The following is a 21664-nucleotide window of genomic DNA, read 5'->3' on the forward strand; positions in this document are numbered from 1 at the left end:
AAGACAAGTTTGTGGATGCTGAGAATATTTTCTGGGTATTGATATTTGTACACTTAACTGCACACAAATTATATTTAACAACAGCAAAAATAGACCAAACCACCCATGCCCAATTTTTTAGGAGAGAGCATAGAAAAGAAGGAAAAGGAAGAGTTAATTATGGGGTTACAAACCAGTTTAATTTCCAGGAAGGTAGCCCACTGTTCAGACTACCCTGGAAATGAGGGGCTTCCAAGAACAAGAAATGTTCAGTGTTAAAACTGAGAGAGTCCTGACTCTTGTACATTCAATTTCTGTGGTAGTGGGAGACAAAGGGGATTTGAGTGTCTGGCTGAGAAGTTGAACACCACCCTTGGTCCCAGTGTGCCAGGATTGTTCTAGCAGGCTCAGAGATAGGTCTGCACTCCCATCCTCCCTCAATGTCAAGAAAACTCTGAAGCCAAGTCAATTATGTATTTTGTGGAAATCAGGCAGAAAAATAGACAAATGCAGTTGGATCTCATGAGGTACAAGGCAGAGGCTAATCTTCCCTACAGTATCTATCACAATCTGTTGTGACTTGAGCTGGTGTTTTTTTTTTTTTTTTTCTTCTAGATTCTCAGTGCATGGGACAGAGAGAACGAGGAGGAAGAGGCACATCCAGCTCTCCCATAGAGGCCTCAGACTCTGACAGATAGTGCTAGCAGTAAGCCCCTCAGCAGGAAATCTGAAGGAAACTGAGCTTAGAAGTTCTCATAGTGATGCATAAAGTGGGCCTGATCCTTCCTGTTGATGCTCTGACAGGCTTTCTCTACATTCTTGGTCATCCCTGGGGGACCGCAGCTGAACACCCCAATCTTCCGCACCTGTCAAGTAGACATAGGAGGGTCTCAGAGGGAACAGAACCCCTGGCAGGCTGAGCTACTTGATTTGGGAAGAGTATCTTTCCAGGTCTGAAAAGGAGGCAGACATGAGGGGCAAAGGGAAGGGGGTGACACTTGGGTGAGTGTGGCCATTCTCGACTCAGGGAAGAGCTACGGGGTCCTCTAGGACTCAAATGGTTTGGGAGACTGACCTGTGGGTGGACCTCCTGCAGGGAGTTGAAGAAGGGCTCAAAGGGGGGGCGACCAAAATGGGTGACAGAGCGCAGGCCCGTGAACAGACTCCGGTTCAGCACCTTCTGGAAGTGCCTCTCGCAGATATACTGGGAGACAGACAGGGGAGGTCCGGGGTCAGCTCCTCGTCCTTGTCCGGGTGGCACCCCCTCCCTGCCCCGCCGGGCTGGCCCTGACCTACCAGCATGGTGGTCCTGAGGTCGAACTTCTCCGCCAGCTGCGTGATGTAGATGTGCACCGACACCAGGTCCTGGCGATCGTTCTCCTCCACCTCTCGGATGATGTCGGTCAGCCACTCGAACTGGCGCTGCGTGCGTGTCACCCAGATGAAGTAGATCTGGGGACAGTTCAGTTTGAGGCTCCCCTGCTCCAAAACCTTGATCTGGAGCCTGAAGGTCCCAGCCCTCACCCCTAATCCAGGCTAACCGGCCCCTTAATCTGCCATCTGCACAGCTGGGTCCAAATGTCCCAGAAGTTTCTGTGTCTAAGAGTTGGGGACTTTCTCTGCTGTCATGTGGAGACACATCCCTGCCAGCCTCCATTCCTTCTGAGAATGAAGGTACTTAAAAATGATTTTAGGGGCTCGGAGAGATAGCACAGCGGTGTTTGCCTTGCAAACAGCCGATCCAGGACCAAAGGTGGTTGGTTTGAATCCCGATGTCCCATATGGTCCCCCATGCCTGCCAGGAGCTATTTCTGAGCAGACAGCCAGGAGTAACCCCTGAGCAACGCCGGGTGTGGCCCAAAAACCAAAAAAAAAAAAAAATGATTTTAGAACTTTAGGACAAACCCCAGCAGTGCTCAAAGCCTCTTCCTGGTTCTGTGCTTAGAGTGATTTCTTGTAATACTCAGGATACCATAGGTGATGCTAGAAATCCAACCAGGGGTGGTTGGAAATAAGCCCTGTTTTGTCTCTCTATTCACTCACTTTTTTACAGAGCATTTGGCTGCCCAAGGACGACTTGAAGACCAGGTCTTTGAGGATGGAGGCAAAGGGGGTGACTCCAATGCCCCCTCCCACCAGCACGGACACCTCAAACTTATGCCACTCCTGATGGCCTTCTCCAAATGGTCCATCAAGGTATAGCTGTCAAGAGAATGGGGAAAGAAAGTGAGAAAGGTCTGGCCCACGTTCTGAGGCTAGAAAAAAGGGGAAGATTGGGAGCAATTCTGGGGGCACTCCAGAATTGGCAAAGGCATTTCAGCCCACTCCTCAGGACTTAGGTGGATGGGCACCTTCTGCCAATTCCTGGGGCCCAAAAGTTGTTCCCAATGATGCACCTTTGGGTATCTGGCATAGGTATCATCAAGCGGGGTTGAGTAGGTCTCCCTGAGGCGAGTGGTCCATGGTCCTGCTGCCCGGATGTGTAGGCTCAGTGTGTCTTCGTGGGGCGCAGATGTCAGTGTGAAGGGATGATACTCATTGGTCCCCAGAGCCAGGCAGGCGATCCGCACCCACTGTCCTGACTTGTACTCAAAGCCTTGGGGTCGCTGGAACTGCAGGTGAGTCACTCCTGGGAGCCAGAGATGGGCAATGAAGCCATTTGAAAGAAATGAGATTCGTTTTCCCATTGTGTGAATTCTTAGGGTGAGAACCATCCTTACACTCCTAAAAGCATCTCATGCCACTCTTTATGGAGCTGAGGACGCCCATCTTGGGGGACCATATGGGATGCTGGAAATCGAACCCGAGTCCACCTGGGGTCAGCTGCGTGCAAAGTAAATGCTCTATCATTGTAGTTGAGCATTTGGGTTGTTTCCATATCTTGGCTATTGTACAAGTGCAGCACAGCACAGCCATTTTTTATTTATTTATTTATTTATTTTTATTTTTTGGTTTTTGGGCCACACCCGGTAACGCTCTGGGGTTACTCCTGGCTATGTGCTCAGAAGTTGCTCCTGGCTTGGGGGACCATATGGGACACCGGGGGATTGAACCGCGGTCCGTCCAAGGCTAGCGCAGGCAAGGCAGGCACCTTACCTTTAGCGCCACCGCCCGGCCCCCATTTTTTAGTTTTAAAGCTGCTTTTGGAGAGGGACAATCATATAAAGATCTCTCTCAAAAGTGGGATATAACAAAACAAAGCAGAGATATAACAAATTACCAAAGACCAACTGAGAACTGGTCTTTAGTAGGAAGCTTACCATGGCAAGGGCTGGTGAGTGGAAGGGGGATGACACTGGGACAGTGGTGAAGGCATATGAACATTCCAGTGGAGGGTGTAACATGGGAATGTGTTATGCATGAAACCTTATTTAGTAACAACACTGTAAACCACAATGCCTAAAATAAAAGTCTTAAAAAAATAAATAACAAATAAATAAAAGCTGAATTTGCATCAACAAGATGCAAGGGTAGCTAGCTAGGAATGCCCTGCATATTCCTGCACAGATACACTTGGTAACGATCTTTCCTAGCCCCATCCCCAGCCAACCCCCATAGGTACCCCTCATACCTGAGGGCAACAGCTCTGCCTTCACGACTCCAATCTCCACCTTCTTCCGGCTCAAGCTCACCAGTTTGTCTCCCCCATAGATGAGTGCAGGGACCAGGAAGTAAATATGGAAACGAGGCAGCTGGATCAGGCCTAAACTGCCATGGATGATAATCTAAAGACAGGTTCAATTAGTATAGCTCAGGCCCAACCAGGAACCCTCCTGCACTTGCTTTGTCCAGATACTTCTAATCTTGGGCCTAACTCCAGGAAACTAACTGGTAGGGATTTCAGATGCTGGGATTTTCTAGTCTCGAGCTCTCAGCCTGAAACTTTGGTCCAACACAGGTTGCTCCCTTCCCTGGATCATCAGACCTCATTCCTGCCCTGTGTTCAAGCACTGCCCAAAGGAATCCCTCACCAGCACGTAGAGCAAGATGTAGAGGTGGTGGGTCAGCCAGAAGCCCCTGAAACTGCGGCGCCGGAAGTGGTGGGAGGCAAAGACATACATGATGGCCAAGACCAGGAGTAGGAGTATTCCGGTCATACCTGGAGACATTGGAGATAAAAGCAATCTCAGGACCTCAGTTGGGTCTAAGAACACAGCAGAGCATTCCCCGCCCTTCTGCCCTAACCTCCCTTCCTCCCTCACTTGAGTGGGGGAATATTTTCAGAGGCCAGAAGGGAACCTACAATTACCAAGACAAATGTATGGGAAGACAAAGACAAGCTCTTCAGAAAAAACCTTAGACTCTCCACACAACTTCACACCTTACCTGGAACAGTCTGGAAGAACCACCAGTAGAACTTTTGGGGTAGCTTGGATCTGTGGGGCAAAAGTACATGAAATCATTGGCAGGGATAGGAAGGTTCCAACATGTTCACATGAACTGGACTCTACCCAGATGGCCAAGGATCCTTCCAAGGAACATGGCATGCGGTCTCCTGCTATTTAACTATCTGTCCTCTCAGCAATGATCTCTTGTCCTGAATTCTCTAATGATAGTTGACCTTTGCTTGCTTGAGCACCTAGTTCATGTTCTGTGAACTTCCTGGGGTAAAGGTGGGGGTACTCTAGCTGTTACGCACACAGGGCAAGACCCCAATGTTCCTGTACATCTGTTGAAAGAATGTTCGTGTCTCAGCATTCCTACTCCTGATACCTGGAAGGAAGGTACCTCCCTCTCTTTCTCTCTCTCTCTTTCTCCTCTTTCTCTTTCTGTCTCCACCATTTTATTTTATTTGGGGCCACACCAGTGATGCTTAGAGTTTACTCTTGATTCTGTACTCAATGATCACTCCTTCTCCATTGACCATTTTTCCAGAAAATTGGTAACAAGAAGCTGATATGGCAAACTTTGTGTCAGAGACATGTGGGAAGGAAGCCCCAAGTTTATCTTCCAGACTTCTTTCTGGGCCAACCACAATCAATTTCCCTCTTGACAAATAGGGACTGTCCTATCAGCATCGCCCTGAGTGGGAACTAGCTTCTCACCCTCTCAGTGTCTGGGGCCCTTTGTTTCCATTCTAATGTGTTCTATGGCCTAGCCCAAGTGTCCCAAAGTAGGGAGGGCCCTTCTCAGACTGACCCATCATTCACAAAGACATTGGGGAGGATGCAAGCCAGCAGGCTGAGAGGGCTGACTGAGAAGATATAGATATTGACCGCATGGCCGGCACTGTGCAAAACTGAAAAAAAAAAAAGACAGCTTATTAAAGATGCCCCATCCAACCCCCTCTTGGCTTCCCCACAGATAAAGCAAGGGGGGTGGACTACAGTTACAGGCAAGGGGTACAGGGGAGTCACACACTAGACAGGATGACAGCAGCCATGGCGATCCAGCGGTGGAAGTCCACGGCAGCGTCGAAGGGCACATAGCGGTTGAGGAAGGTTTCACGCAGGAAGGTGATGAGGTTGCGGCACATGGTGAGCAGGATGTAGGAGAACATGAAGGAGATGCTGGCCGCTGTACCCCGGGACAGGATGATACCCACAAAGGTGGTCTCTGAGATGCTTGAGTGTGAGACAAAGGCGTAGTCTGGGGAAAGAGAGGGAGTGGTGATGTGGATGAGCAGGACACAGAGGATGGATGGGCCCCGAGCCCCAGTTGGAAAGCCATCTTCCCAGCCAGATGCCAAGGAGCAGAGAAAGCCAGCACAAGACTTTCCCACCCATCCTTACAGTATGCACGTTCTGCAAAGAGGCCGGCACAGATGGCTGAGAACACCACCACGCAGACAATATGTCGCCTGTAGTTTTCCACAAAACGTTTGTATTGCTTAAGCTTCTGGGCCAGATAGCCTCGCTCTATCTTCTCCTGCTGGGCCTCTGTGTACAGTCGAGCACGAGGTCCCATGGACCTGCAGTTACAAGAAATGGGGAGGCTACCTCTCACTGTCACCTGGCCTCCCCAACATGACTCCAAAGAAAAAGGCACACTGTGGGTGAATCTCTCACCCTGCAAACTCCTCATCCTTAGCCTAGCTTTGTGTTTTGTTTCTGTTCTACATTCAGTGGTGCTCAGGGCTTACTCCTTGGCTCTGCACTAAGGGGTCTCTCCAGGTTGTGCTTGGAGAACCATATGTGGGATCCAGCCCAGACTGACTACGAGCATGACCATGCCCCTAGCCACAAGGGATTGCAGTTCCACTGAGAAGTAAACAGTGGGGACTCAAAAATAGACAACTTGGGGAGAGGGACATTGGCTTTCTGTTAATTGGCTGATACTCCAGTGGGTCTGCTTTTGTTGAGATATGTTCTGTTATATGTACTTGTATATAGACCAAAGTGTGCAGTTTATATAAGGTTTGGGAAAACTGGTTTTAAAAAATATCCTGGATTTTGTTAATTTATGTCAATAAAAGCTCACTGGAACCAAAAAAAAGCCTGCCATGTAGCCTGTCAGACTATCTCCCAGCCCCTGCTCTCATCTTTATTTGCTCTATATACCACTCTTTTGTCTTGCCTCTATTCTACATCTGTATCCCATGTTGACTCTGTCCTTCCCTCTTTGTACTATCTGCACTGGCCTTACTGCTGAGCCCAAAGCAACCAGAAGCCAGGTACCCCTCACTGTCTCCTTGGTGTTACAGCCAAGAGCCAGGCTCTTTGCTAAAGTCTAGGGTACAGAAGATTGCAGTGGCTAAAGAGTCATTTCACATACAAAGCTAAAGATTCTTATGTAGAGGGTGTTAAGGCAGTGAGGCAGTGAGATCAGGGTGCTGAGACCCCAAGACCTCTTGTTACACATCTATTGGCTTCTGGGAAACACTTACTTTTTACCAAACCTCTTCTTCAGCCTCAGACCTCCCAGTTCTGGAGTTTCTGAAGTAGGCAGTTCCACTCCCTTGGGGCTGGAGCTGAAAAAAGAAAAAACAGGCTCATTTTCTTCTTTGTAGCCAGGAGAAGACTCAGAAGGTCTGAAATGAAGGGAGTAGTGGAAATACATTCTGGGTCCACTCTTCCCTATAACTGATCAAGAGAAACAGGCTGGAAACTAGCATAATGATAGCTAAGAGCTGTTCTTCTGTTTTGTAGAATGATTCAGTCCCGAATAGCAGAGAAAACTAACCAGACAACTGTGCAAGGGGTGTGAATGTAGGTTAGAACCCACCACACTCTAAAAGTTTCTGTCAGGAGATAAATATTAGGCTCCAGGGACTGATTTCACCCTCCCCATTTCCTTCATCAATCTGCTAAAGAGAACTGGGGGACCACCCATTCTTGCTCACCATCCTGCAGGAGTCCGAGAGATGAATGAAACTCGACAACTGATCTTGGGTTTAAAAATATCTCCTGGGGACCAGAGAGATAGCACAAGGGATTAAGCCATTTGCCTTGCAGAAGGCAGAAGGCTGTCCCTGGTTCAATTTCCAGCACTGCACAAAGTTTCCTGAGCACCACCAAGGAGCACTCTTGAGCTTCGAGCCAGAAATATTCCCTGAGTACCACCAGGTGTGTGTCCCAGCCTCACCCTCCCAATGTCATCAACATCTGTCATCAAAAACAAGAAGCTGGACAGAGTTTTCACGTGGCAGCTGGGGTGGGAAAACTGTATGTTACCTATACCTACACCTCCCCTTCTAACCTCCTCCTCATTGCCTCACTGAGAGCAGACAGTGTGAAGACCACACACTCAAGCTAGGGGATGCCCCATTTACAAAGGTTGTGTCACAAATCAGTGTACAGTGTTAGGTGTTAGGTGACCAGCATGACCACTAGATGTTGTCCTGTCTCTTTACCCCTCAGTGGTGCCCACCCTCGAGTACATGTGTCTGGTTCTGTGTGAGGCCCCTGAACTAAGACATTTTATGTGCTGCTGGTGCTGGTAACAGGTATCAAAACCAGGTCCAACTGTGTGTTCTTTCACTGAGCCACATTCCAGCCCAAGACTTCCTTCTTGTCTATCTGGAGCTCATTCTGAAGCCAGCCTCTCCTGAGGAGTTTCTTGCATACACACACATACCTCCATCTTTGAGGCAGAGCTTTGTGGCCTGGAGCTCAGTATTGTGGTCCCGCAGCATGAAGTGGAAGTCCTCCCACGTCAGCTCCTCCTTGTCCTGGAAGCCTGACTCCCGGAACATGGACTCCACCACCTCAGTCAGCTGGGCCTTGGTTAGGCAGTTGTTGGAGATCTCGATGAAGGAGCTGGGGATAGAGCAGTTCGGGCAACTTGTCACCCAATGTGGTCAGGCTCTTGGCAAGTGGGTCCTGGGGTGGCCTCAATTACCTAATGTAGTTAAATTAGGGACAAGGCAATGAGAAGGTATTTACGCACCCTGAAGCTGACACTAAGCTGGGTGGGGTAGCCACAGGCTTGGAAGGCTGAACAAAACTGAAAGTGACCTTCCTTGATCAGCAAGAGAAAGGAACCCTCAAACTGCGATTGGGATGCAGAATAAAGATGCATTTAGTTTTGGGGCACAGGGGCCAGAGCGATAGCACAGCAATGGGGCATTTGCCTTGCATGTGGCCAACCCAGGACAGACCTGGGTTCCATCTCCAGCATCCCATATGGTCCCCTGAGCTTGCAAAGAGCAATTTCTTTTTTGGGGGGTGGTGGTTTTTTGTTTTGTTTTGTTTTGTTTTTTTCGGGCCATATTCGTTTGATGCTCAGGGGTTACTCCTGGCTAAGTGCTCAGAAATTGCCCCTGGCTTGGTTACTCCTGGTTAAGAGCTCAGAAATTGCTACTGGCTTAGGGGGACCATATGGGACGTGGGGGGGGGATCGAACTGGCCCCCTGTTTAAAAAGTTTGAGGACTCCTGGCCTAGAGCCTGTATTTCAGTTCACAGAGCTAGAAAGTGTACCTTCAGGTCATGGAGATTGCACAAAGGGCAGAGTTCAAACTTGGTATGTAAAAGTCACAGGTTCAGTCCTTAGCACTGCATGGGAACCCATGCACAGAGCCAAGAGAAGCCCATGAGCATCAATTAGACAAAAATAAGTGAAATAAATAAAAAAAAGTGTACCTGACCAGGCCCTTCTCTATCTTCACTGTCAACATTCTCCAGAAAAATCTATTATTTTAAGAAACTTTAAGAAAAAGTAGGGCCCGGAGAGATAGCACAGTGGCATTTGCCTTGCAAGCAGCCGATCCAGGACCAAAGGTGGTTGGTTCGAATCCCGGTGTCCCATATGGTCCCCCGTGCCTGCCAGGAGCTATTTCTGAGCAGACAGCCAGGAGTAACCGCTGAGCACCGCTGGGTGTGGCCCAAAAAAAAAAAAAAAAAAAAAAAAAAAAAAAGTAAAAAAAAAACAAAAACAGGGGCCAGACCAATATAACAATAATAAGGCTTATGCCTTGCATGCAGTCCAATCCAGAGACCTCCTGGTATTTTAAACAGGAAGTAGTAAGGCATTTACATAGAGGCAGCTATGGCCATCTGTCTTGAGAGATGGCCTAGAGCAAACTATGGCCTTCGGGCCACATATTGTATTTGTATCTGTTTTGTTTCTTCATTGCAAAATAAGATATATGCAGTGTGCATAAGAATTCGTTCATAAGTTTTGTTTTCACTATAGTCAGACCCTCCAATGGTCTGAGGGACACCTTACCTCTAGTGCCAGCTCGCCAGCCCCGAAAAGAGCAATTTGTGAACACAGAGCCAGAGTAACCCGTGAGCACTGCCAGGTGTGGCCTAAAAACTAAAAAAAATTGTCTTTGGGGCACACCCAATTGATCCCTCTTGCTCAACTGGTTCTCTTATCCACTGAGGACACTTCCCACACCACTTGGGGCTCCCCCTTCCATTGGTTGTGGGATGGGGTAGTGCAGACAGCCAGAAAGGCCAGGAAGAAATTTCACTGCAATGGTGGCTGCTTCCTTATGCTGCAGGACAGGGCACAGGTTGATGTGTCCACACCCCAACTGACACACACTCAGAGTGACAGCTGTGGTGACCAGGTTCTTTTTACATTTTATTTGTTTATTTGGTTTTTGGGCCACACCTGGCAATGCTCAAGGGCTTGGTTCTGCACTCAGAAAGTACTCCTGGAAGTGCTCAAAGGACCATATAGAATGCTGAGGGTCAAACCCAGGTCAGAAATATGCAAGGTAAATACTCTACTCACTGTACTATTGCTTATATCCTGACCATACTATTTTTAAAGATTGTGCTTGAGTAAAGAAGAAAACAAATAAAGACAGGCATTCACCTGAACTGTATAGCAAACACTAATAGCACATTAAAAAAACATGCAGTGGGGGCATGTACAGCATTTGCTTCACATGTGGCCAACCCAGATTCAATCCCTTGCACCCCATAAAGTCTCTCAATCCCCTCCAGGAGTGATACCTGAGGGCAGAGTTAGAAATAAGTCCCAAGCCCCACAAACAAACAAACAAAAAACCTCCCTCCCTTCCTCCTTCCTTCCTTCCTTTTTTTTTTTTTTTTGTTTTTGGGTCACACCCAGCAGCGCTCAGGGGTTACTCCTGGCTCTATGCTCGGAAATCGATCCTGGCAGGCTCAGGGGACCATGTGGGGTGCCAGGATTCGAACCACTGACCTTCTGTATGAAAGGCAAACGCCTTACCTCCATGCTATCTCTCCAGCCCCCCTTTCTCTTTCCTTCCTTCCTTCCTTCCTTCCTTCCTTCCTTCCTTCCTTCCTTCCTTCCTTCCTTCCTTCCTTCCTTCCTTCCTTCCTTCCTTCCTTTCTCCTTCCTTCCTACCTACCTTCTTTCTTCCTTCCTACCTTTCTTTCTTCCTTCTTTTTTTCCTTCCTTCCTTCCTTCCTTCCTTCCTTCCTTCCTTCCTTCCTTCCTTCCTTCCTTCCTTCCTTCCTTCCTTCCTTTCTCCTTCCTTCCTACCTACCTTCTTTCTTCCTTCCTACCTTTCTTTCTTCCTTCTTTTTTTCCTTCCTTCCTTCCTTCTTTCTTTCTCTCTCTCTCTCTCTCTCTCTCTCTTTCTTTCTTTCTTTCTTTCTTTCTTTCTTTCTTTCTTTCTTTCTTTCTTTCTTTCTTTCTTTCTTTCTTTCTTTCTTTCTTTCTTTCTTTCTTTCTTTCTTTCTTTCTTTCTTTCTTTCTTTCTTCTTCCTTCCTACCTACCTTCTTTCTTCCTTCCTTCTTTCTTTCCTTCCTTCCTTCTTTCTTTCTTTTCTTTCTTTCTTTCTTCCTTCCTTTCTTTCTTTCTTTCTTTCTCTTTCTTTCCTTTTCTTTCTTTCTTCTTCCTTCCTACCTACTTTTCTTCCTTCCTTCTTTCTTTCTTTCCTTCCTTCCTTCTTTCTTTCTCTTTCTTTTCTTTCTTTCTTTCTTTCTTTCTTTCTTTCTTCCTTCCTTTCTTTCTTTCTTTCTTTCTCTTTCTTTCCTTTTCTTTCTTTCTTCTTCCTTCCTACCTACTTTTCTTCCTTCCTTCTTTCTTTCTTTCCTTCCTTCCTTCTTTCTTTCTCTTTCTTTTCTTTCTTTCTTTCTTTCTTTCTTTCTTTCTTTCTTTCTTTCTTTCTTTCTTTCTTTCTTTCTTTCTTTCTTTCTTTCTTTCTTTCTCCTTCCTTCCTACCCTCTTTCTTCCCTCCTACCTTTCTTCCTTCCTTCTTTCTCTTTCTTTCCTTCCTTCTTTCTCTTTCTTTCCTTCCTTCCTTCTTTCTCTTTCTTTCTTTCTTTCTTTCTTTCCTTTCTTCTTTCTCTTTCTTTTCTTTCTCTTTTCTTTCTTTCTCTCTTTTTTCTTTCTTTCTCTTTTCTCTTTCTTTCTCCTTCCTTCCTTCCTTCCTTCCTTCCTTCCTTCCTTCCTTCCTTCCTTCCTTCCTTCCTTCCTTCCTTCCTTCCTTCCTTCCTTCCTTCCTTCCTTCCTTCCTTCCTTCCTTCCTTCCTTCCTTCTTTCTTTCTTCTTTCTTTCTTTCTCTCTTTCTGCCACACCCGACAGTGCTCAGGGGCTACTCCTGGCTCTGTGCTCAGGAGTCACTCCTGGTGACTTCAGGGACCATATGGGATGCCAGAGATTAAACTGCATGCAAGGCAGTTTAATCTAATAATTAATTAAATTAAATTAATTTAATTAATTTAATTTAATTAATTTAATTTAATATTAATTTAATAATAGCCTTATTATTGTTATATTGGTCTGGCCCCTGTTTTTTTTGTTTGTTTGTTCGTTTTACTTTTTCTTAAAGTTTCTTAAAATAATAGATTTTTCTGGAGAATGTTGACAGTGAAGATAGAGAAGGGCCTGGTCAGGTACACTTTTTTTGTTTATTTCACTTATTTTTGTCTAAATGATGCTCATGGGCTTCTCTTGGCTCTGTGCATGGGTTCCCATGCAGTGCTAAGGACTGAACCTGTGACTTTCACATACCAAGTATGAACTCTGCCCTTTGTGCAATCTCCATGACCTGAAGGTACACTTTCTAGCTCTGTGAACTGAAATACAGGCTCTAGGTCTAGGCCATCTCTCAAGACAGATGGCCATAGCTGCCTCTATGTAAATGCCTTACTACTTCCTGTTTAAAATACCAGGAGGTCTCTGGATCAAAAGGGCCCACCCCGTACCGCATCATAGTGAAGAATTCTTCCCTGGAGAGGCAGTCATTCCTATCAAGGTCATACATGGTGAACATCAGGCGGGACTTGTCCTCTGGGGAGCCTAAAAAAGAAAGTGGGGAGAAGGTAACCTTTCTGCTGAAAGACTTTCATGTTGGTGTCTGGGATGGTCCACCATCTTCCTCACCATTCATGAAGACCACCAGGATGTCCAGGAACTCCCTGAAGGACAGGTAGCCATTGCCATCCTTGTCGGCCAGAGAGAACATGGACTCCACAAAAATGTGCTGGGGCTTGAGACCAAGGGACTCAGCGAACTCAGCTCTGCTCAGCTCACAGGTCAGGGCCTCCTGCACCTTCTGGGAGGAGTCTAGGGGCAGCATCCCCGCATCAGCCTGATTAATGTCCAACACCTGCAGTCCAGCAGCCGAGATGGGAAAGGAGAAACTGAGGCTTGCCCTGGAAGTAGTCTGTCACTTTTACACCTCTTCAAAGTCCAATTCAGAAAAGGTGACCCCTATCACTACTCCTCATCCTTGGGTTCCTCCTCCATTCATCCTCTCCACACTGTTTGGTAATCTTAGTTTTATAATCCAAGGCCCATGATTAGATGATACTGTCCACTCCCTCATTTTGTCTCGCTATAGTCTGAAGACTAAGATCATCCAGGTATTGTCCTTTTCCCTTTGACTTATTTCAGGGTGACTGAACATGACAACCCCCAGTCCCATCCATGCTATAGCAGGATTTTACCTTTCATAATAGCTAAATTGTATCCCATTGTGTAATTCTACCACAATTTCTTTATCCATTCATCTATCATTGGAGTTTTTTTAATATCCTGACATTGTATTTACTACTGCAGTAAAAATAGGTGTATCTGTCTCTTTTGAATTAATGTGTTTTTTTGTTTGTTTGTTTTTGTTGGTTTGTTTGTTTTTCATTTTGGGGCCACACCTAGTAACTCTCAGGGGCTACTCCTGGCTATGCGCTCAGAAATTGCTCCTGGCTTGGGGGACCAGATGGGACGCCAAGGGATCAAACTATGGTCTGTCCTAGGTTAGCACTTGCAAGACAAACACCCTACCATTTGCACCATTGCTCCAGCCCCTTGAATTAATGTTTTTATATTTGAGGGGAGAGGATTAGATACAAAGAAGTGGGAGTACTGGGTCATAAAAATACTCTTCTTAATTGTGTGGGAAATGTTGAGATTCTGATTTTTTAAAATCCCAAATAAGGCTGCTTACTGTTGCCATTGCAAGAGCCACCCTTTGAGATGCACCAATAGCAAATGTCACTGAATCCTCACAGCAACCCAAAAAGATATTTTATAGATTAAGAAGCAGATATAGAGCAGAGACAATACATTGCCTAAGGTGGCACAGCTTAGGTGCCAAAGTAAGGATTCACCCAAGGCTTTTGCAGCCCATAGAGTTGGTTAGTTGACCCTGTAGAGGTCGTGCTGTTCAGCCCAGATTCCTTCCAACTCCTGGATTTCCATTTCCAAAAGGCATGGCCATAGCACCTGGGCAAAAAGATGTCTGAAGAAAACCTCCAGGATGCGGCCTCGCTGCTGCTTCGTTATAGCCATCAGGAGCAGCTCCTTCTCAGTCATCTCTATCACCTCAATTCCCAGCATCGAGGGCACACAGAGTTCCTGCAGCTGCTGCACCAAGGTGTCCCGCTCCTCCTCTGAGTTAAACAGCAGTACCTGGGTGGGAGGAAGGCCCGGACAAAGCAGCTCAGGCTTATTTCCCTTCAAAGGAACTTTGAGCTGGGAGAGAAGACCTTCCCCATCCTCTCCAGGCCTATCCATCCAAGCTAGGCCAGGTGAGGAACCCAGGACAGTGAAAGGGGGACTCTGAAAGAAAGCCTCGCCCCAGACTCAGCTTATTACCATTGCCATGCAGGGGGCGGGAGAGGGGAATGCAGGCAAGCTTAAGTGGGGCATACCAGGTCATACTCCTTGGGGATCTTGAGCAATAGAGTACGGCGGCCACGGTTGCTAGACAGGAGAAGGATGACCTGCTGTGGGGGCCGTAGCTGGATGGTCCGGAGCACGGTGAGATGCTGGTCCAGGACCCGCACGCCCTCATCTGGGAGCAACTGGATGATGACGGGGTGACTCTTGTCCTTGGGGCCAAGCCACTCCAAGGCTGGGGAAGGAAAAAGGGGGTGAAAAGTGTCCACTGAAGTCCCAGATCTCTTTTCTTAATGCAGCTCCACTCACCCACCCCATTTGATTAGGAACCTCAAGTCTGGCTGTCTTCCTGTATTTATCACCTGGTTCTTGTTTTGTTTTTTGTTTTGTTTTGTTTTGTTTTGTTTTGGGTCATACCTGGTGGCACTCAGGGGTTACTCTTGGCTCTGCACTCAGAAGTCGCTCCTAACAGGCATGGGGGACCATGTGGGATGCCGGGATTCGAACCACCATCTGTTCTAACCAGCTGCATATCGCTTGTTTTTTTTTTTTGTTTGTTTGTTTGTTTGTTTTTTGTCACCTTCCTCCCTCTTTCCCCTTAGTCCCTCTTACCTGGCAGTCCATCTTTGTGTGCTTCTTTCTTCACACTCTCTCTGCCTTTCTTCTGTAGCTTCTTGAATTCTCGTGTCCGGAAGTGAGCCACCAGCCCAGAGATAAGCAGACTCACTAAAGGGGGACAGGAGTCAGTGCAGTAGCTCACGGAGGCTTTGGTGGCTTTCCCCTCCCTTCCCAAATCCATCCCACCCTCCACACCCCGGGTCTGGCTTCATATGTCCTGGGGAGCTATTTCTGTCAGCCAAACAGCAACAAAGGGCTGAGGTGTGTCAGAGGAGAAGAGAAACCAGGAGAGAGGACCAAGGGACTCACCTAGTGGAAGACAGCAGAGAGCCACCAGGGTGATTCCAAAGCCAGGACCACTGCCCTCAAAATAATTCAACTCGGTCAGGGGCACACAGGGGGGCAAGTCTGCAGTTGTGAGTTGCTCAGGCTGAGGGCAAGGGTCACCTGAGGGAGAGGACACAGAGCACCTCCAAGTTGAGGATCTCATACACTAGCCAGACCTCATCCTCTCTCCCCCTGTCCAGGTCCACGTCCCTAGTATTTAGGCCCACAAAATGCCCCCTTGCAAATTCCAAATTTCTCAATTCCCATTTCAGCTGGCCCATGGTGCTGCCTAGTTCTTGGCTCCCTGGCAGCTTCATGGGGCTCCCACTTCTGTATAATCAACCCCACCTTGATGCTTCCTCTGGCCACATCCCACCCACCTTCTTGCCAGACAAAGACTCTGGGTTGCAGAGCACTCGGGGTCACGTTGGTGACAGCCACCACCACGTCCCGCAGAGTAGTGTTTCTTATTTCTGCAATTTCCTCCTCAGAAAACAGCCTACATGGGTGAAAGCCAGAGACTGTTGGGATGTGAAAGGAGAGCAGGAATCTAGAGATCCAGACCAGGGTCACAACTAAGCAAGAAAACCAAGGGACAGGGTGATGGAACACTGGGAAGCAGACAGACAGGTAGAGGGTCTGGGATCCAGGCTGGGGAGAAGTGTGAAGGGTCCCCCACAAAAGGCCTCACCCATTCTTGGTGTTCTCAAACCAGTACCGGTCACCATCCCGCAGTCGCACAAACTGGTCAAGCACAATGGCATGGAAGAGGGGTCCAGGATTCCCCTGGCTCTCCAGGAGCCCCCCAGGAAGTAGCTCCAGCAGGGACAGGTCGTGGTTGTACAAGGCAGCTACAGCCTCCAGCACCTGAGACATCACCAGAGGTGAGGCGTGAGTGCATGTGTGTGATTGTATATGTATAGGAGTGAATATGTCTATATTAGTGTGAAAGTATATGTGAGTTTATGTATAAGTGTGTATGTTTGTGTGTGTGTGTTATGTGAGTCTGTGTATATGGGTGTGTATTTGGTTCGTAGGGAAAAGCAGCCACTGTTGGCCCTGCAACACACACTTCAACTTAATTAAACTTAAATAAATTGAATTGCAAAACTTAATTAGAAACACGTTCTGCAAACACAGGACCCCATTAAGTTTTGTGTTGGGTTTAAGGGAGTCCCTCTTCTTATGCAACTCCCCTCAGGTGGTAATACATCTAATAGGATGTCTCGTGTCTCACTTTCTATGCTGAGTGATCCATATTATGTGAATATCACTCCACAAAATGCCTGGGCCTCCCAACTTAAGGAAAGGAACCTTCCAGGAGCAGACAGTAGTACCTATCCCAAGGAGTGGCCTTGCAGGAACAAACATGCTCTGGAGTTAGATGGCAGAACTCAAACCCTGCTTTATCTGTGTCATTAGTAAAAAGAGGATAATATTGATGGAGTCTACCTATGTTTGTGCCATAGGTTGAGTTATATAAAGGTCTGGGAACAGGATTGCCACAGAAAACTTAGCTTCTAGTATGACTATTCCTGACCTGGGAGTCCACACTTGGGTTTAGTTCAGTCCAGTTCTTTGGGACTTTTAGCCCAAGGGCCTGCAGGGCTTGAGTATAGCTGGGCAGCCCCATGTCTCGTCCACGTTGGATGCTGCTGGCCACATAGTCTGTGCGGGAGAACTTGCCAGGGCCGGGCCAGTAATCTAAGGAAGAGAGAATAGCAAGCTAGAGTTTTGGTTCCAAACCTTCTTCTGAACCCATCTCCACTCAACACTCAAGACACTTGTTTGACCTGTGCCCTTATGGACCTTGCCTTGACTGGGATCAATGTCACCAGATATAACCAAGAACAAATTTTCTAGAAACTTCCTTATAAGACTCAGACAGTATCCATCATCAAGTTGTGAATTCCCTGTCTTTTACTTCTTTACTCTCAACACAGGGCTGGGAAAACCTTTAAAAACCTAAGCACAGAGAGATTGTGGTGTGGGGTGCCATCCATCCTACACCCTCTACCCAAATATGAGGTTGTTTGGAATAAAAGCAACACTAACCTTAAATCAACTATTCTGATTACTTGCTTTGCATGGTAAATGGCTGTGACCCTAGATTGCTGTTAGCCTAGTTTTTCTTGTGTTGATTAAACCCAGAAAGAAATCCTCCTACCTCACCACCACCACCACCACCCCCAAGCTCGCAAGCTTACCTCTCATATCTTCAACAACTACCCTATCCTCCAACTCTGAAATCTGGGATGCCATTCCCAGTAGTAGATGCTCCATTGCTTGGGGGCTGTTCAGATTGGGATTCTGCAAGGAAACAGTAGGCTGAGGTGGGATCTCAGGCCCTAGAGCCTCTTGCATGACCCTATAAATTATTGTAAAACACAGGATACTTATTCAGTCCCAGACTCACTGGAGCCAAAGAGATAATAGAATACATAAGACTAGTATGCATCCAACCTGGGTTTTCTACCCAGTGCCACTTATGATGCCCCAGGTTCTACCAGGAGTGACCCATGAAAGCAAATCCAGGGGGCCGGAGAGATAGCATGGAGGTAAGGCTTTTGCCTTTCATGCAGAAGGGCAGTGGTTTGAATCCCGGCATCCAGTATTGTCCCCCGTGCCTGCCAGGGGCGATTTTCTGAGCATAGAGCCAGGAGTAACTCCTGAGTGCTGCCGGGTGTGACCCAAAAACCACACACACACACACACACACACACACACACACACACACAGCCAGGAGTAACCAGACAAGGGTCTCCCCCACCGCCAAAAATATGTATCATCTCTGCTCATCACCTCCCACCACCTTAGAACAATGACCCCAAGAATGGAAAGGATTGCTTCTCTCAGCTTCTGCAACTAGACTGTAACCCAGGATGGACCTGAGCCCACGCTGACCTCACGAGACCAGTAGCTGTTGCAGACTCTGAGAGCTGGAGAGCTGCTGTGGTCCGGGTTAAGGATCTTCTGGAAATGACAGCTGGCATTTCTGGAAGAGGGGGATTCAGGGAGCAGTAAGGGAAACAACAGCTAAGGTGGAATTAAGCGGGGTGAGTGACTCAGGTGGGAGTGGGCAGGTCCTTTGAGTTTCCATGAGGGGAGCAAGAATTGTGTGTGTGTGTGTGTGTGTGTGTGTGTGTGTGTGTGTGTGTGTGTGTGTAGTAGTAGTAGTAGTAGTAGTAGTAGTAGTAGTAGTAGTAGTAGTAGTAGTAGTAGTAGAAGAAGAAGAAGTTGCTTTTTGTGTGTTGCAACTATTTCCGAAGCTCCAAATGAGCTTCCCTTCACCAATGAAACTAGAGGTGTCAATAGATCCTCAGTGGCCCAAGTCCCCTCTTCTAATCTAGGACTCCTCCCTCACCTCATGTAGACTCCAGGAGGCACCATGGTGGAGAAAAACTGTTCCGAGGCCACCACGAACTCTGGAGAGATGCTGGGGTCCAGGAAAGGGCGGTACCCTGGATGGGGTTAGAGAGAGAGAGAAGACAGAGCCCTTTCGCGGGGGATCCCCAAACTACCCAGCACCCCAGCCACTCCTAGGCAAGCGCCCACCCTGCCATGCGCACCCCCATCCGCACCTCACCTGCATATTTGGGGGGCTGCTCCCCCAGGAAGCTGGGCAGCCACTCGTACATGGCGATGCTCTGGGGAAGAAGAGGGGAGAGGGGGGGCCTGGAGCGGGGTGGACGGACAGACAGACGGACAGACAGAAGACGGACAGACAGAGGGACGGACGGACAGATGGACGGACTGACAGAGGGACGGCCGGACGGCCGGCCGGACGGACCTGGTAGGTGGCGACGACCGTCCTGCGCGCGTGCTGGAAGAGCTGCTCGTCGCGCCAGGCCGGGTGCCGGGCCGCCAGCCTCCGCGCGCACGCGTTGTGGAAGCCGAACCACAGCAGGCCCAGCGCGCGCGAGAAGGGCTCCCGGTTGCCGCGCGCCGCCCCGAAGGCTGCGGGGGTCGGGGGCGGGTCGGAGCGGGCCGGGTGAGCCGGGGTGGGGGGGGACCGGGCCCGCTCCCTCCTCCGCCCTGCCGCCCCTCCCCTCCGCTCCCCTGCCCGCCGGGCCCCGCGCCGCACCGTAGAGCCCCCGCGGCCCCCGCTGCCCCGTGGCCGGGTCGGGCGCGCTCCAGGCCAGCAGCGGGCTCGCTGCGTCCCGGGGGAAGCCGGGCTCCGGCCCCGACGCCAGCTGCCCGCCCGAGAAGCTGCGCAGCGCGTCGCTCCAGGACTGCGAGGGGCCGTAGATGGCGCTGCCGTCCAGCCAGCCTGTCGCCTCGTTGGTCTGCGGAGGGGGGCGCGGGGAGAGGGCAGGGAGACTGAGAGGCGAGGCGGGAGGGGTGCCCCGGCCCTGCCCTCCCCTGCCTGGTGTTCCACTCCCGTCCCTGTCCCTGTCCTGGGCCTCAGGGGGCGTCCCCTGCCCTCCTCTCCTCTCCCCTCGGGTGCCACCCCTTGTCCCAGGCCTCTGGGGGGTCCCCGGGCCTGCCCTGCCCTCCCTGGGGTCCCATCCCTGTCCCTGTCCTGGGCCTCTAGGGAATCCCAGCCCTGCCCTCCGCTCCCTGGGGGCCTCCCCTGTCCCCTGTCCCTGTTCCTGTCCAGCTGTGTGTCCCATGCCTCACCAGGTCTCGGGGTTGGCCGGGGCTCTGGCCGGTGCGGGGGTCCCAGCGGCTCCTCTGGAAGGGCAGGACCACGTCCCCCCGGCCGCGGGGGTCGAACACGGGGTCTCCGGGCGGGATGTGGATGTTGAGGAACTCGGCGGGGCAGCCGGGCGTGTCCACGCTCACCAGGTCCGACAGCACGTGGTAGCCTGGGACGTGGGGTGGGGGATACAGTCATGACAGTGGCCCGTTCTTCATCTTGTCTGGGCTCTCAGCTCTGCAAAGTGGGGACTGTCCTCTATAGCACTCACAGTAGTGTGACAAAAATCAACACATAATGTATGGGCCCCCATTAAATGAAGTCACCTGCTTCAACATTCCCCTGAGGAGCTGGTGGAAGGTTATAATTCTGGGGGAAAGAGGAATGCAGAGGAAACCAACTCTTTCTAAGAGTCGAAAGGGGATCCGGGTGCACCCCTACCCCTGCCTTTGGATTAAGGAGTTGTTGGAGGAAGATGAGGGAAACCAATTTTCCTGTATTCTTCCTTCGCCAACCTCTCCAAAATGAAAAACAAAAGCTGAAAATGCAGCTCGGGAAAAAGGGGGTCGGGATAAGTAAATCTCTGCAGCCTGGTTTCCACTTGTTCTCCTCCTTTCTTACCAAAGAAGAGCCCCAGCACTGTGCGGTTCTTGCTGGATGCCAGGCCCGCAGTGCCCTTCGTGGCCGCGTCGCTGAGCCTCCGAGGGTTGGGGAGTAGCGGCTCCTGCAGCGCTTGGTACACCCCGTCTGCGTAATTGGCTCGGACGAGGCGCTGCAGCCGCAAACCTTCCAGGAAAGCAGAGTCGGAGCCCCTGTCCAGGAGGTTCCCCAACCCCCCAGCCCTTGGGATCCAAGGCCCTGCGGACCTCCAGCCCTCACCGGCCTGGATAGGTCCCTGGACGCTCCTTGGGGTCCCGCTGCCGAGTCCCGGAACCCGACCCTCTGGAGGCTGTCTCCCCACCCCCTCCAGGCCTGGACACCCACCGGCCGAACCGCGCTCATGGTGCCGCAGGTTGTTGAACCAGCCGTCGTAGCGCTGGACTTCCCAGGGCACCGAGTGCTTGTCCTGGCCCTGGCCTTCTGCGGGACAGAGAGTGGAGTCTCAGAGCTGGTACCCCCGGCAGCCTTGCAGAGGACCCCCAAAACGTCAGCCTGCAGGTCGCCAATGCCCCTCCACCCAGACCAGCGCCGGAAATCTGCCCCGACTTTCCAACCTCAAGGACCGCTTTCAGGCAGGGCCCAGAGTAGAGTAGTACAGAAGGTAAGGCGCTCTCCCCCTACACGCCACCACCCCACCTCGAATCGGGCACTTCTTGAGGTACCCTGAACCCCGCCAGGAGTGATCCCTGAGCGCAGAAACCAGGAGTAAGTCCTGAGCACCACAGGAGATGGTTCAAAAACAAAACAAAACAAACAAACAAAAGAAAAGCAAGAAATCGCTTTTCTGGACTGTTCCTCTGCCCCATCGTCAGGAAGGACATACCGAGGCTAGAGGCATCTGCTAATATTACCTGCGGGGTCCAATGGAGTGGTCAGCAGAATCCCCAGAAGCAACAGCGCCTCTGCGGAGAGCATCCTGTCCCTTAGGCCTAGCAGGTGGGGGAGCAAATGGGAGAGACTTGGATCTGGTTACCCCCCCCCCAAACTTAACATA

The 21664-nt window shown here is 49.7% G+C and overlaps 1 protein-coding gene across 2 annotated transcripts; it reads right to left on the minus strand.

Annotated features, from left to right (window-relative positions):
* Positions 1 to 509: 509 nt before the first annotated feature.
* Positions 510 to 21585, minus strand: LOC126020877 (dual oxidase 2-like). 2 transcript variants are annotated; one of them, XM_049782459.1, is made up of 34 exons: positions 21522 to 21585; positions 20995 to 21087; positions 20632 to 20796; positions 19992 to 20179; positions 19456 to 19657; positions 19162 to 19328; positions 18958 to 19018; positions 18736 to 18832; positions 18276 to 18366; positions 17579 to 17681; positions 16912 to 17075; positions 16063 to 16238; positions 15752 to 15870; positions 15354 to 15491; positions 15039 to 15152; positions 14459 to 14661; positions 14031 to 14216; positions 12690 to 12915; positions 12512 to 12605; positions 7992 to 8177; positions 7593 to 7609; positions 7262 to 7325; positions 6806 to 6889; positions 5712 to 5890; positions 5341 to 5568; positions 5119 to 5218; positions 4306 to 4355; positions 3951 to 4078; positions 3551 to 3704; positions 2376 to 2608; positions 2023 to 2181; positions 1276 to 1431; positions 1055 to 1183; positions 510 to 845 (listed from the first exon to the last, which is right to left on the minus strand). In XM_049782459.1, the coding sequence occupies exons 1-34, from the start codon at positions 21583 to 21585 to the stop codon at positions 723 to 725; spliced, it is 4641 nt and encodes a 1546-aa protein (XP_049638416.1). In that variant the 3' UTR covers positions 510 to 722. The 2 variants fall into 2 exon arrangements, with proteins under 2 accessions (XP_049638416.1, XP_049638417.1); XM_049782460.1 differs by lacking the exon at positions 6806 to 6889 and having other exon boundaries at positions 7599 to 7609.
* Positions 21586 to 21664: the final 79 nt, after the last annotated feature.

The sequence above is a fragment of the Suncus etruscus genome, chromosome 10 (assembly GCF_024139225.1).
Source record: "Suncus etruscus isolate mSunEtr1 chromosome 10, mSunEtr1.pri.cur, whole genome shotgun sequence".
Taxonomy (NCBI): domain Eukaryota; kingdom Metazoa; phylum Chordata; class Mammalia; order Eulipotyphla; family Soricidae; genus Suncus; species Suncus etruscus.

Coding starts and splice junctions, on each gene's coding strand:
- LOC126020877 (XM_049782459.1), bottom strand. CDS start 21,585: ATGCTCTCCGCAGAGGCGCTGTTGCTTCTGGGGATTCTGCTGACCACT. Junction 18,367..18,735: donor CCTCCTGGAGTCTACATGAG/GTGAGGGAGGAG, acceptor CCCCTCTTCCAG/AAATGCCAGCTGTCATTTCC. Junction 1,432..2,022: donor GCCAAATGCTCTGTAAAAAA/GTGAGTGAATAG, acceptor AACTGTCCCCAG/ATCTACTTCATCTGGGTGAC.